The sequence below is a fragment of the Elgaria multicarinata genome, chromosome 9, assembly GCF_023053635.1.
Source record: "Elgaria multicarinata webbii isolate HBS135686 ecotype San Diego chromosome 9, rElgMul1.1.pri, whole genome shotgun sequence".
Taxonomy (NCBI): domain Eukaryota; kingdom Metazoa; phylum Chordata; class Lepidosauria; order Squamata; family Anguidae; genus Elgaria; species Elgaria multicarinata.
The window spans coordinates 42,847,628-42,863,631 of record NC_086179.1 but is presented as its reverse complement, the minus strand read 5'-3'; the positions used below and the strand labels follow the sequence as shown (position 1 = coordinate 42,863,631).

Genomic DNA, 16,004 nt, shown 5'->3' with positions numbered 1-16,004 from the left:
TGTATGGGTGCTCTTCCGTAAACCATCTATCATTTCCAACTGATCTAAATCAGAACTCTGTTGAATTTAGCCTACCAGTAGACACCGCATTACTGAGGAAATTACAGCCCTGGAAATGTTCAGAGTGCAGGCCTGGATTGCAATAAGAGCTGCTGCGCAGGTTTGAGATTTTCCCCCTTCTTAATTTGATTGATCATACATTCCACAGTTTACACTAGACTTCTCCAACCTGGCTGGGAAATATGGAGTTTTAGTCCAACATCTGGCGGGCAGCAGGTTGGGGAAGGTTGCTTTACATGAAATAAAGAAGATGAGGTGGTTGTGGGAGTATTTGCTATCCTCTTGGATATCAGAAAGCCTCTATACGGTCAGCCATTACTTTGTGTAGTACTGAGCTCCCAAACTTTTAAATAACTTGAAAGGTAAAAATTAGCATTCTAAATTGAGCCAAGAAACTAATAGGTAACCAATGTAGATTGAACAATAGATTAGAACAGTGGTTCCCAAAGTGTATTGCCCCCTTGGGGGCAGTGGGATTGCATAGGGGTGCGTTAAGAGGCAGGGGGGTGCTAAGAGGCAAAGGGGCAGCGGGGGGGGGGGGCGCTTGAAGTGGTCTTTTCCAAGAAGCGCCTCTCCAATAGGTCTTCAGACTGAGGGACATTTTTACGGGAGAAGGTAGTTTGGTCCCAAGCCATATAGGGGAAGAATCCACACATGTATTAATACCGTTTAAGAAGAGTCCTTTTAATGGTGAATTGAAATGTTTCAAAAGCACCAAAACTCTAATGAAGAGACATACCCTGCTGCGGCGGGTGCTTCCCATTTAAAGGGAAGCAGGGGGCACTGGGCATGAATTTGTGGAACCAAGGGGGCGGTTACCTGAAAAGTTTGGGAACCACTGGATTAGAATAATTCCATTTTAGAACCACTCCATTCAGTTTCTAACTTCAAACCTAGATTTGTAAATGAGTCATAGGAAATGGATACTCAGAAATTGCTCTTTCTTATGGCTATGTTTGTTTTGAGATGTTCATAGCACCATAAGGCTTCAATAGTGGCACTTGTGGAAATAGTCTTTGTTAGCACATTAATACACTATTCAGGTTGGACAGATAAGTTTTACTACTGTGCAAAAGTGTTTAGAATATTAAAGACAGTAAAAAAAGGAAAAGAAAAAAGTATACAACATTTTTATGGTTGCATTGTTTGCTTCTATTTTGATTCAGTGTAATATAGACTCAGTGCCTTATATTTAGACATATTTCTCTGTCATTAGGCTAGATAACTGAGCAGTGTGGGTAAATATGTCTGATTTGAAATAATGTGTGTAACAATTAACTTGTCAGTGTCAGTGATTTCAGTATGCTCTGTCAAAAGAACATGGAACATTGCTCAGTCAATTACATTTATTATGTATAGGGGACTTGGCTTTTGCTACTAGTTTTCTGATTTCCAGTTTTTAAGTGAGTGGGCATTATAGTGATACAAATATGACTAGATATATCTTAATTCTAGGTCAGTGAAGCTATTCTGACTTCCCAGCAATTAAGTGGAAGGAAAGCTGTTAAATTGTATCATGTGAGACATACAGTACAACAACACATGCCAGAATTTGCTCTTCTGGATCTCAGTTCTTCCTACAAGGATTTTTTGTCTGGTATTTATCTTTTAACCTTGTATGGTCTGAATGTTGTTTAACCAGAAAATTAGCACGCATGTGGTTATTATCCCTATAAGGTGACTTTCAAAAAGCCATACAAAAAGTGACAAAAAGTTGATATCTATCTTGTTTTTTATATGTAAGTAGTAAAATGAAGTTCTGCCTCAACTTTTATTATATTCCAGATGCAAAAATTAAATTAGATTATAAAGCCATATTTTCTATCACATTCTTTGCAGTCATTAGGTAAGATGTTCTACTAATGTTCTCCTGATTGAAATAATCCAACCCTACTCACATGTTACCTCTTAAGAACTGTTGTTAAATGGCACAGGAAAGGTACCAATATGCTTCTAATCCCCAAATCTGCAGATGTTTGCCCACAGTTAATTTCAATACAGAACTATTGACATGGATAGCTGTTAGTGAAGTGAATCAATAATTAAAGTGAACAGGAAATAAGATTATGCTGCCAAAGTTACAGCAATAAAGAATTCCTCTATAGATTATTTCTGGTGCAGTGCAGATAAATAAATATCTAATTTATCTTTAAAAATATACCTATTGAGATACAGTATATAATATTAAATAAAGGATTCAATCCAGTACACCGCAAACAACACTTGCACACAGGAGAATATACATGGCAAAATAAATAAAAGAAAGAATACAGCCATGGTCCACTCTCTTCCCCTAGGCATACATACAGGCATCATACTAGGTCATTACAATATCCTTGTCCAACCTCCTCTTCCTACTGAGTCAACAAACGCAATCATGTTTCTTGACCAAGCAAAGGAGGGCAGCCTGGATGGCAATATGGGAAGTATGTACAGGCCTCCAATGAGCCATAACAGCTGCCAAGTGTAATTCCTACCAACATGCCAAGTGTAGAGAGGGAGACATGGCTCCATTAAGCAATATGGTACTCTCTGCATGCACTTTGCAAACTCAGTCAAACTCATAATACTTAATAAAGTCACTGTCCATATCTCAGGTTGCATGGTGTAAAGTACTATGGAGTAGTGAGGTGTCTCCTAGTTCCATTTTGGGAGACAGGAAATTATTTAGTCATCATTAAGAGTGTAATGTGTGAATTATTGCCTAGTCTAAGCTAGGGCTGGGTACGTAGCCTGCATCTGCTGCCAGTGTAACTATTGGATGCTTCTGTGCCTCTTTTGGCCCTGCCTTCATGCCCTGTTTGTGGTTGACACAATCATAAATTAACTTTTTTGCATTTCCGGTTCAAATTCCAGTGAGAAACAAGAATTAAACTATCTCAGAATAGGGACTGAAGTGAGCATACAGTTCAGAGCACAGCAAAAAATGCCCAAACCAATCAACCATGCCAACATCCATGAAGAGCAGATTGATTGGCAAGTACTAAACCACAGCACACATTTCTTGATCAAGTGACTGAAGCCACAAAATTGTGAGGGAAAGCAAAAAGCCACCAGTGTCACTAGCCATCAGAAGTAAATTACTCCCCAACTCCAGGTGTGATGCTGCTGGATAAAGGAAGGTTCCTTTACATGAAATAGCCTTAGGCTAGCCAATAATTCACACATTCTACTGTTAATGAGATGGGAGCTTGTTTCCTCTTTTGGGATTTAAACAGGCAGAGGAAGGCTGACTTGCATGTAATTAAGCATGTAATAGCTGAACTGTCACAAGGAAAGGACTTCATAATGGCCACTGATTGCCTACTAGGTGGCTACTAGGAGGAGGGCTTTCTCCGCTGTGGCACCCCGGTTGTGGAATGAGCTCCCCAGAGAGGTCCGCCTGGCGCCTACACTGTACTCCTTTTGTCGCCAGCTGAAGACCTTTTTATTCTCCCAGTATTTTAACACTTAATTTTAACTTAAATTTAAATTTTACTGTTTTAACTCAGTTTTTATTCTGGTTGTGCTTTTTATATTGTATTGTGTATTTGTGCTTTTAACCTGTTGGTTGTCTTACTATGATTTTAATGTTTGTGAACCTCCCAGAGAGCTTCGGCTATTGGGCAGTATAGAAATGTAATAAATAAATAAATAAATAAATTGCTGCATTTAGGATTTCTCTCTCTCTCTCTCTCTCTCTCTCTCTCTCTCTCTCTCTCTCTCTCTCTGTGTATTTCTCTTTTGTAAATGAACTATAGTACCCTTTCTAGTAAAAAAAACCCCACGACCAACAGCCATCCATTTCAGATTAAATGGAATCAAACAGGCTCCTGAGAGTGAAGTGACAGAAAACAAGTTAGTGAGAAAGGGGTGGAGGAAATGGATCTGAAAAAGTTATCTGGTGAAAAAGCCCAATTGTTTGCCCATGTATTTATTTATTCTATTTTTCATCCACCCAATAGCCAGTGTTCTCCGTGTGTGAATTTATTTTATTTTATTCCTCCATTTCTCTTTTCTCTCGATGGTACTATATTAATTAATAAATAATAAACCCACTATAGTTAGGATTGTCTTGATTGGCTCCATTGTATTGCAATTAGTTGTAATTTGTTCTATGCTAAATTGTGTACAATATGGAATTTAAAAAATTACTACTTGACAATGTATTCTTGCATATTAGTTGGGAAGTTTAATTGCACTGAAAGCTGCAATTTTTTGATTTCTAGAAGGATATGAAGTTAGCTATAAAGTCCCCATGATGTCTTCTGCACAAGAGGAAAGATCAGAAAGCGAAGGAGGTGAAAGTGCTTCTTCTGAGGAAAGCCAGGGAAAATTGAAGATACCCTGGGTCCACGTAATTCGCTACAATACTTACTTAACCAGACTGTTGAACCTGAGTCCCCTGGTTGGTAGGTAGTATTTCTCTTTTGGAGGACTAATATCTCTTAAATCATTTATGCTGTGCACAGACTATTATTTCTCTGAAGCAACTAAAGTATCACAATAGTACCAGCTCTCATCCATCATCAGCAGTTTGATAACTGTAGCTTGAGTAGGGAGGATACCCAGCTGTGTGCCTTTGTAAACTCTGAATGCTCAGTTTTCCTAGTTTCATTCATAAGGGAAAATGTGCACCTTTTTAAAAAATGTGGATTTCCACCTATATTGGGCCTGCTTGGAACCTTTAGTCTTAGATTATTATAGCTTCAGTCAGAAGAGGGAAAGTGCCATAGCTCAGTGGCAGAGTGCAGGCTTTGCATGCCGAAGAGCCTAGGTTCAGTCCCTAATATCTCCAGGTAGAGCTGGGAAAGAGCCCTCTCTTAATAGGCTGGAGAGTCACTGTAGTCACTGTACACCTGTGGGTTTTTCAGCAGAAAGGTGCAGACAGCAGTAAAAAAGTGGTAAGCAGGGAAACCCGTCCTTCTCTCTGATCAATGATCGGAGATAAGAGCAATTAAGATGCTTAAACTTTAAATGTCCTGTTGGGTGTTTAAAGTTTAAATATTGTTTTAATTGTTTATTGCTGCAATAGACGAACATGGCCGCCCTTTAGATATTGGTGTAAGTCAGCTTCTCAGATTTGTGAGAAAAAGCATGGGGCTACATGAGTATTCCTAAGGGCCCTGGAGTGTGGTATATTCCATCACTAAAGCCCACAGCAAATCTAGTGCCAAGCCTGCCATTCACTATTTTATTTAATTTCATAAATATGGGAGAAATGTTCACTTCAATTAGTTATTCCAAACTAGTAATATCTGAAATGTCCTGGTTCAGAATCCAAATGTGTTTAGTTTATAATGCTTGCATTATGATTTTTTTTGGAGTGGGTGGGTGGGTATTTTTAAAGTCTTAAGTGGGAATTGGCATGAAATATCTTTTCTTTCCACAGCTGTTCCAAAAGCAGGTGAAGGCTTATTTGTTAAAGAAGATGTGCTACTCACTTCAGTGTTTGACACAACTATTACTCTGCGCCTAGGAGAACTGCATTCTTTCTTAAAAACCTATTTGCCTATATATTCTGGCTGCTGTCTTCAAGAACCTCCGAAACAGCTATATGGTTTTGAAAAGCCTTGTTTTAGTATGACTGTTCTTGGAATGGTAACCTGATATTTAAAGTTACTTTAAAATTATTTTTATTTTCAATTTTCAATATTTGTCTTTTTGTAAAACATGCAAGGTGTCTTAACAATCAAAAATAAAATCCATACTAAAAAGCAAGTATCAATAAAACAATAGTATGACTAAAAGACTAAAAATGTAGTAAGAGAGAGAGAGCAATCTTATGGACCCTTGAAAATGTCTCAGGGGCCATAGGATACTGGGATTTCCTCCTCAGTGGGTGATCCACAATCTGGGTGGGGGAAACCCCAGCTTGCATTTCCCTCCACCCCACTCCTCCCAGCTGCTGCAGAAAGCTCTGTGACACTTTCCTCTCATGAGCTGTCACAATTTCCGAGGAAAGGAGGAAAGGGGGTGTGCCAGTGGAAGGGGTGAGGAAGTGTATCAGCTGGCTGCGCAAGCCTCTCAGTTCCTGTCCTCACCTGGAGGAAGGTGAGCAAGCTAGATGGGCTTAGAGGGCTTACGTAGAAATTTAGGTATTATTTTTAATTATTATTATTTATTACATTTATATACCGCCCCATAGCCGAAGCTCTCTGGGCGGTTTACAAAAGTTGAAAACAGTGAACATTAAAAAGAAATATACGTTGAACATTAAAAAGAAACAAAAACACACAATATCCATTTAAAAACAACTATTCTGGAGTCAGTTAAAAAACTCAGCATATGCTGTTAAATGCTGTTAAATGCCTGAGAGAAGAGAAAAGTCTTGACTTGGCACTGAAAAGATAACAACGTTGGCGCCAGGCAAGCCTCGTCAGGGAGATCATTCCATAATTGAGGGGCCACCACTGAAAAGGCCCTCTCCCTGGTTGCCATTCTCTGAGCTTCCCTCAGGGTAGGCAACCGGAGGAGGACCTTAGATGTTGAGCATAGTGTATGTCAGGAGAGGCGTTTCATCTGGTTTTGTGGTCCCAAGCCGTGTAAGGCTTTATAGGTTAAAGCCAGCACCTTGAATTGGGCTCGGAAACATACAGGCAGCCAGTGCAAGTGGGCCAAAGTCGGTCTTATATGCTCGAACCTTTTGATTCCAGTTTATAATTGTTTATAGTTATAATTAGAGTTCAGATTATTCATATAATCTGAACTCTCTGGCTATTCATACAATAGCCAGAGAGCTTTGGCTATTGGGTGGTATAAAAATGCAATAAATAAATAAATAAATAAATAAATAAGTATTTAAAATTGTCCGTGTTGTTTTAAAAAAAGTTTTTTCAAGCAACATGGAAATTTCACTTTTATGTGAATAAGCTAGTTGCGTAGTAGTTGTAACAGCCCTGAAATAATGATGCAGATTAACTAAAACAAGATTTAAGTTTTAAAAATATGTTTTATATCAAGACAGACTATTTAACAATTATCTTATGCTTGGCTTTATTTAGCAAACCGTAGAATCAGTTGCATTGTCTCGAAGATCATCGACAATTAGAATGCCTTCCAGTGTCACTTGTAGTTCTAACCTGGACATGCATTCAGACAACAAGGCAACCTGTACTCCTATCAGGGAACTTTGTGTGCAGTGGTACCTCCCGTCTTTGGAAAAATCATCGAAAGAAGGAGAGACTATGGTATGATTAAAATTGGTCCTTTCTTAGTGAATACTGTGCATATGCAGCAAAATGTGAATGCATGTGGTGCCTGTTCCCAGATTTCTTTCTAACCAAATCATGCATAAAAAGAAAACCAAACAAACATGCTAAAGTAATTCAAGTAGAATGTGGGATTCCGCTCTTCAGCTTTGTCCTTGGTTCAGGAATAATCTCCTTGTCAACCAGTTACAATCTTATGCCTGCACCCCTGCCCTGGCTGCAGGTGAACTGAAGACCAACAAGGAAAAACAAGGTGAAAATACTTCAAAATTTAATGGGTAGAGTCCTCGGGATGGTTGTAGAGTTAGATACTGTTGTGAGACCAATTGTGTCTGCTGGATGGATAATTAGATACTAATTCTGCAAACACTTTTCCTTTAGTTCTTAGACACTCTATATGTTGTGATTAATACTGAAATAACAAGTTTTTAATAACATGTAAATTTCTTTTCGTGTGTTTAGGTTTTGTTCATTTTTGCTTACAATACAAAACCAGTCAAAATAACCAACATCAAATCTTTCAATTCATCCAGTGTATATTGTGGTTATTTGTGGATCCCACTGAATAGGTAACTTAATCCAATCTCTTAATTTTGCTGCATGTTATATTGCATATGTAAGGACATTTTTATGTGCGTGCTGTGGATACTTTGTGTAAACATATTGGTGAAATGATGAATACCATAGACAGAATAACCATTTATAAGTGCTTGAAAGCAATGGCCAAGATCAAAGAGCCCCATGTGAGCAGAAAGTACTTCTTAACATGCTCAAGGGCTCACAAATCCTTACCCAGTTGCAGCATATGCCACTCTCTTATTCTCAGGAATGACTTTTAGAAGGGACATGAAGGGGTTGTCATGGGAATTGGAGGGTGAACAGCTGTAGTGAGTGTACAGAACACCAAGGGAGGCACTTTGGTTTCCATCCAATAACTGACAAAGAAAGAGATGAGTTACTAATGCTGGTACAGTGGTGGGAAAATCTAGAAGTAATGACAAGTGAAGCATAACACTAAAAATTAGGCTGGAAATCAGGTGCCAGAAATCAAGAAATCTATCAGATGGGAATTGGGAAAATACTGCTAGTACTTATGAACCAGTGGAAAGCTAGCTGAAGAAATAGTTCCATTCCAGTAGAAAAGCCTGAAATATTCATGGACTTTCCAATATTAAATCTAATCTAATTTGTCAGAAAAGCACAGTATAACCCAATAAACAGTGTTATCTAAAAAACCTACACTACACTAAAAAAATAATTAAAAATAATTTCCCAAACTTAATTACTCCTATCATTTAAACATTGGTTCTTTCAAACCTGTGCTACAGAGTCTTCCTCTCTAAATTTTACATTCACAGAAATTGCTAGAATATGGGAAATGTCTGAGAGTGAAAATTTAAAATGAGCGTCAATTGAGGTGGTATTTGCATGTTACAGCAGTGCCATAGAAGCTGTTTGTACTTGGTTTTATCCCACAGTGGTGCTTCAATGTTTAAAGGTCTGCGATTGGTGAGACATATTTCAGGGATGTTTCCCACAGAATTTGCACGAGAGGGGGTGCCAGTTCCATTGGAAAGACCTGCACCATTGGCCCTCCCCATGTGATTGTGGGCCTTTAAATGTTCTGCCATGGAATTAATCCATTGTCAGTTCCAGGCTAAACAGAGGCAGGTCCACATCGTAAGGTTCCATAGGACTTCCTCATAAACAGAACTCCAACTTTCCCCAACTTGGTGCCCTCCTGATGTGTTGGACTGAAGCTACCATCATTCCCAGCCAGTATGGTCACCAGGTCGGGGAAGGCTGCTTTAAATTCCTTGGGTGGTACCACTGCAAATGGTAAAGTTACACCTCCTCTTAAGCATTGGGCTATCCTCACCTGCATTTCTTGTCAATCTGTGGTGTCCCATTTCTACTGTCACTCCCAGGAAACTATATCCCCCATCCATTTCTCCACCCTCTGGCTTCTTGCAAGCACTCAATTGGCTGTAGCCTCTCTGATCCTTTTCCATGTGACCCAGTCACCCAACCTTGAGCCCACTCTTCCTGTCCCTTATACATTATCCTCCATAATGTTCTCACATCCTCTTCCTCTGACTCTTGCCTGCTTCTGAGGCCTGCTTCCTTACATCCTAGATCCATTGACTCCACCCCAATCCTCTATACCTTTCTGGGTCTTATTATATCTCTACTCAGTCCCTACTGGATTCTTTTGATACTGGCCATTCTTTTTCCTGTCCTACAGGCTGTCTTTGTTGCTCCCGAAGCTCCTAAAACTATCCCTGTTGACCACAGCCATACAAAAGCATACCTGTAAGGAGGGATGTACAAATTTTGTTAAATCTGTTCTGTCTGTTTCATGGATTGCCTGGCATCTTTCGTTCCATGGTCCACTCATTGACAGAATTGGATATTTTTGGCAAGAATTTTGTTCATTTGAAAATGTGCATTTGCACAAATCCCCCTCCAAATTAGAAAAAAGGGTCTGCAAATCTGCATAACTCCAAAAAAGCTGGTCCAATCCAGAATCTAAAGGTCAGATTCACAGAAATCTGATTTCATTTGAATTCATTGCAGTTTTCTCTGAAATCCATATATATAAGTAACATTTATACGGCACCTATGAAAACCATCGTACTTCAGAAAGCAATAAAAAGGGAAGTTCCAAATAAAATTTCTAAAGTTAATTTTATTACTGAAGGAGGTAAATTTTACTTCATACCTGTACAATATCTATAAAACTATTGTATAGAGTTAACATCATTCTGTTCTTTTAGTGTTATTGCAGTACGTGAACAGTTGTCCAATCTGAAGCAACAAATTGAATTGTTAATGCAATCAGTGATGACTCCTCTGGCAGCATCTGAAATACAGACAAATTTAGCTTCGACAGGATCCAGAACGAATATGGCAAAGGTGCCACTAGATGAAAAAACAAAGGTAGATAAAGACACATTTTTCATATGACAGTCCATAGGAATGGCATGCATTTTTATCTTTTGTGATGTGGTAAAATTATGGAGAAAGAAATGCTTCACATGACACTTTCACCTATTTTAAGGCATAATTAGCCCTTCTTGTATACCTTAATAATCTTCCATTTGCTTGCTTGCTTGCTTCTACCTTTTCTTTAGGGATATGCTCATGTATATAATACATGCTCTTTTAAACATTTCCAGTGACCTTCATTCTCAGGACTGATTCTGATTTGAATACTACATTTCAGTAGACTGTTGCCCTTACCAAGGCAGCTATGTTTAATGGTTGTTAGTTTTCAGCAACTACATTGCTTTTTTAACACAGGAGTCTTTCCTAAGATGCTCATCTTAACTGACGCTCAAAGTACACATTACATTAAAGGCATATTTGAATTCCATGCATGGGATATAAGCATGTTGTTTTCTATATAAAAAGCAGCTTCTGAAAGTTACATTCTGCCACATAACTGTTTAAGAATTCTGTAGTTTCAACAAGCCTACAGATAGGGTGCTCTGGTAGATGCTGTATATTTGGGCTGTCAATTTTGTGGGGTGGGTGAGTGGCGGAAATCATTCACCAAAGGCCCTAAGTAAAATTAGCAGTCATGTGGTAAGAAGATGGCAGAACTTCCAACCTATCCCTAATGTGACTTGCAGAGGCTCTTCAGCTGGCCCTGCCCTCTAAGCCCTGCAAGCCTCACTCCGTCCACAAGCTCACCTCCTACTGGAGGTTGGGGAGGAGATGGGGAAAGAAATCCCTGCTGTTATTTCCAGTCACAGACCAGAGATAACACTGAGGATTCTGCTGTGCCACTCCCCCAGTTGGGGAGTGGGAGTGGCACAGTGAGCAGGAGATTCCCCAGGGAGGTGGGGGAGAAGAATCCCTGCTGTTGTCTTAAATCACAGTTCAGAGATAGCAGTGAGGATTCCCCTGTGCAGCCGCTTCACTACATGTGGGCTTTCCCAGTTAGGGAAGCTTGAGCAAAGCCAAGTTGTCTTCCTTTGGCCCACCCCACCTCCTACTCAATGGAGGAAGGGGTGAGGCAAGCAGAGTCTGGGCTCAGTTGGCCAAGTCCCCGTTGCTCATAACTTTGCATATACACTAACTGGTAGTGACCAGAAATAAGATATTGGGATTGTAGTGGATAGCTCAATGAAAATGTCAGCCCAGTGTTTGGTAACTGTGAAAATGGCAAATTCCATATTTAGACATTATTACCCGTGCTGGATCATTTAGGGCTTTAAAAGTCAAAATCTTGAATTGTGCTAGAAACCAATTGGTAACCAGTGGAAATGGTATTGAAGTAGTCTAATATGATCTGGTCTCCTGGTCCCCAAAAAAGCAGAATTAAATGGTGATATTCTAGGCTAGTTGAAGACTCTAGACTGTTTTCAAGGGCAACCTAATGTACAGTAATGTAAAGCAGAGATGACTAGAGTGTGAATGACTGAATTCAATACTGACTTCTTTAGAAAAGGGCACAGTTGACATAACTAGTGAAAGTTGATAAAAGGCACTCCTAGCGTCCATCTCCACCTGACCATCTATTTCTATTTCTAATTTATTTATTGCATTTCTATACTGCTCAATAGCCCAATCTCTCTAAGTGTAGCACCAGATCCAGGAATGCCCCATACTTTTGCTTTGGGGGAGTGCAACCCCATTCGAAACAAGTTGCAGATCTCTTTCAAGATTATCATATTCACTAACCAACCGACATGATTAAGCATCTTGATTAAGCATTAGTTTATGCACAATTAAAAACTGCTTGTCTTCCTCAGTGGCAGATGGACACTAGTTTTTTAATGGGAGAGAGAGGAGATTTGGTGTAAAAGGAAGGGGTTTTATGTTTTGTTTTGTTTTGTTTTTGTCAACCATATTTCTTAGACTTATTAATAATAGTGGCTTGGATTTTCGTACCCCAAAAATCAAGAGAGATGGCCCAGAAATGCCTTAGTGATCTCTTTCTGATAATATCAGTGGAGTAGAGTGGTGTCAGTACAGTTCCTCCTTGATGAATGCCAAAGAAAAATAGAGATTTATTTTCAAAGTAGGAGACATTTATCATGTGACAGTTTTTTATATCCATCCTAATAAATGATTAATGATGCATGTGCTGGCATTTCATCTGATGGATATTGTGACAGCACAGACAACAGCTCCTTGCTTTCATTATCGAAAAGCTGTATTCTGAGGGTCTTGGATGGCAAATATTTCAACCAATCATATAGTAAAGTAAAGTATCCTTAAATGGCAGATGCTATTCTTTTTTAAAGACTATTTTGATTCACTGTGGGGATCTATCTATCTATCTATCTATCTATCTATCTATCTATCTATGCTTTGACACTGAAAGCAGTATGGGCATAATATTGTAGCCCTCTTAAGGATCTTCTCATTCCTAATACATTGCTTAATAATGTGTGTAGAAAGTATGATTTCAAAGTTACTCTTGAACTTTGAAATATATCTGAAAAAAGTAATGATTGGGTGATCTTTGATGGGCGAGAAAGTTCATGTGAACTTAACATTACTCAAAAAGCCCCCCTGCCCCAGTTCAGTTTGAGCACAGATACTGTTGAATTTGGGTCTGGTACAAAAATTGTCTTCTTCCCCATCCCTCTTCTGACATTTCCTCTCCTTTCCAAGCAAAAAGCCCTTATCTCTGTGAAGTGGGACAGCGAAATTAGTAGTGGAAGAGCTCAATAAATGCAAGAGAACTGGAAGTGATGCTCTTATTACATATCAGGGCCATCATTTTCTGCTGAAGATCATAATGTGTGATTTTTCTCTACTGCTTGAACTGAGGCAGAGAAAATTATTACCCCATGTTCCTTGGCATGAATGATGGCATGAGATGTGTAGTTTGCTTTGCCTCCTAATTCAATTCAGGAGGCAGAGAAAACAACATACCCATGGTCCCCAGTAGGAAATTGTCCTTGTGAACATGATCAGGAAGCATAATTTCCAACTAAGAACAGGTTTTACAAGGCCATTCTGTGTTTTGTTAATTTGTTTGCATAGGGGGAGGCATACCTCACCCATCTGGGTTTTTCCAGTCTTCCTGTTGAATGTTCAAAAATCTGTTGCAGTTTTTCAAGCAATTTAGCAAGAACACTTGTTTAAACTAAAACAAATAAATTTTGAGAGCTAGGAGTGACAGTGCTGATTGTTACACATCACTACCCCGTCAAAAATGCTACCAAATATAGTATAAAACCATACAATATAATAGTTTTTACATTCTTTTTCCTTAATACATTTAGGAAATGGTCATACAGTGCTTTTCTGAAATAAAAGTATTGCTGTCTGTTGGCCCAGATCAGCGATTACCACTCACACAGGTATGTTATTTGGATTTAAAAAATTTTTTTTTAAATGAAGTATGTAATTTTCCATAGTATTTTTTACTGCTTTTGGTTTTTAAGAAAATGTATAATCACATTCAAACCTGGAAAATATTTCTAATAGCACAGTTATAAATCCCACTTCTTTATAGCCTGAAATCCTAAGATACATGGAAGGATTTTTGATCCAGCGGAAGTGTCCACTAATGGAAGGGGTGTGCGATTTTTGTTGATTCACCATCTTTTTTACAGCCCCCTGTGCCATCTCCCATCTTCTAGATGGTCCCCCAAAACTGCAGAGCAGATTTTGGGGACTGTGGGGTGGGGTAGGGTGGATAAGCAAAAATCACCTTTCCCCTTCTGATAGCAAGTGCTGGGAATGCCCTTTCTAATCCATGGGGTTCTGCTATGGAAACTGCTAGCTCCGTATTCTGCTATTCCTCCCAGAAATAGGTTATTCATCTGGAGATAATGTGTTTCAAAGTTAAATAAGGAAAGATACTGTGGTATTTTGGATAGTTTTCCAGGTCTTCCCAAATTGGAAAGACACTGTGGCCTCCAGCGCAACTGGGTCAGGCTCCCCATAGGTAGTCTTACTTCTGAACCTGGCGCTTTCCCACAACTGAATTACTGTTGTACTTCTCAGGATCCTCTTGCCACTGCGATTTCCCTTCATTTCCTTACAGCCAGTAGGTTGTCTTCTAAACCGAATATATGGATTCTGGGCAGAAATCCCTTCCTGCTGTTCTAGCTTAGGTTACTGACAAGTGAGAATAATCTTCACAGGGCCTATCCTGGAGTTAAACCATCTCATTCAATTAAGATCTTTTTTCCTTCTTCTTAGTCAATGTTTCCTCTCTCTTTGCAGATCCCATTTGACATCACCTTACCATCAATAAAGAATTTAAGGAAATTATTTGATCCAGCTAATGGGTGTGTGATAATTGCAGGAAGTGTTTTCAACTGGATCGTGTCTTTGCTAACTTGAATATCTTTTGGGAGTAAATTTGACATGCTTCTAACAGAGTTTGAGAGTTTTGGAGTTCCTAATAGTTCCTAATTTTCCCTGGAATTTATAAAATAATTTAAGCAGTAGTACTTTAAATAATAAACATGCATGATCTGTTGCTATTTGCAGCTTATATTGATCTAGATTCAGAATTTGATTTTCTATGTTAGCTTCTTGGTTTTAAAAATGTAAAACATCTTACCCCATGAATTGTATGATTTCTATTTTGTTGTTTTAAAAAGAACTAATATGCAGGTTTTTGCTTCTGAGGTTTTACAGGGTTAATATCTGTTCCAAGTTGGAGTAAATAGAATCCATTCTTTTAAAGCTCCTGAAGTGCTGCATTGCCTTTCTGCAAGTGCTGGGGGCCAGAATTGGCAGAGCTGGCTGCATGCGGACCAGAATCAGTGGCCAGTTCTGCTAGCAGATGGACAGCAATGGATTCTGTCCCTGGAGTTTGGGGCATTCTTCACAATAGTCAGTTTTCTCTGTGGCTAATAAAGCAATTATTGGTTGGTGGAGAAATATTTTATAATAAAGATGGAATACCATGGCTACACATCACTGATGTCATGCAGACATGTATTACGCTAATATGCCCCAAATGCTTTCTGACTACTAGGGTTAGGCCCAGGTGTATCTATCAATCCCCCATTCCCTGGTATTTCCATATTACATTCACCTATTAGTTTAAACCCAAATTACCCAACAGACTGTCCTGAAATTAATTGTTTGGGTTTAAATACTGTTGGTTTCACATAATAGTTGCTAAGATTAGGACAATAAAGAATCACATACATGTTTAAGAACCAACTTGTGTTTAACCTTGCCACAGGTTAGTTTTGGTAGTGTGTATTTTGCAAGTTAGGATTGTATAAATAATCTCTACGCCCCTATCTCGCAAACACTCTGGACAGGCCATTACAGATCTTAGCCCTGATATTTCAGTATTCTGGCTTACCATAGTAGATATGCACCAGGCTGTTGCATGAAAAAAACATATCCAACAACTTGCCTATGCACTTGGCATAGCTGTTGAGGGGTAGCTAAAAAGCAGGTAGGCAGAAATGACATAGACACTGAAAGGACCTTCTCAGTCCTCAAACTTCTGCTATATTTGTAATCTGTGGCTTAGATTATTAAGTAAAATCAGTAATTTAAGACACTTTTGTCTAAAACGGACTATTTAGAGTCTATACTATTAGCAACAATTTATATACTTAGGTAAAAGACAAAAAGAAGCAGGATATTCATTACTTCTCTCTGTTTAGTTAAAAGATGAATAAAATTCCCTTATCCTTTCTCTGGTGCCGTCCAAGAATACCTCTATCAAAAAGAGGAAAGAGAAGCATTTCATAACTGATACTTCCGAGATAAAAGCACAGCAGAATAAATAACCTTTCTCCCCTACCCTTTTGG

The 16,004-nt window shown here is 38.8% G+C and overlaps 1 protein-coding gene across 1 annotated transcript in view; it reads left to right on the top strand.

Annotated features, from left to right (window-relative positions):
- The window catches only part of CFAP54 (cilia and flagella associated protein 54), a 122,398-nt gene extending 107,656 nt beyond the window's left edge, over window positions 1-14,742 (top strand). The window contains exons 62-70 of the mRNA XM_063134983.1: window positions 71-160; window positions 1,516-1,657; window positions 4,269-4,451; window positions 5,432-5,640; window positions 7,044-7,229; window positions 7,713-7,819; window positions 10,028-10,190; window positions 13,496-13,573; window positions 14,445-14,742. Coding sequence (XP_062991053.1) covers window positions 71-160; window positions 1,516-1,657; window positions 4,269-4,451; window positions 5,432-5,640; window positions 7,044-7,229; window positions 7,713-7,819; window positions 10,028-10,190; window positions 13,496-13,573; window positions 14,445-14,564 — 1,278 coding nt within the window. The 3' untranslated portion in view covers window positions 14,565-14,742. The remainder of the gene's footprint in view (window positions 1-70; window positions 161-1,515; window positions 1,658-4,268; window positions 4,452-5,431; window positions 5,641-7,043; window positions 7,230-7,712; window positions 7,820-10,027; window positions 10,191-13,495; window positions 13,574-14,444) is intronic.
- Window positions 14,743-16,004: the final 1,262 nt, after the last annotated feature.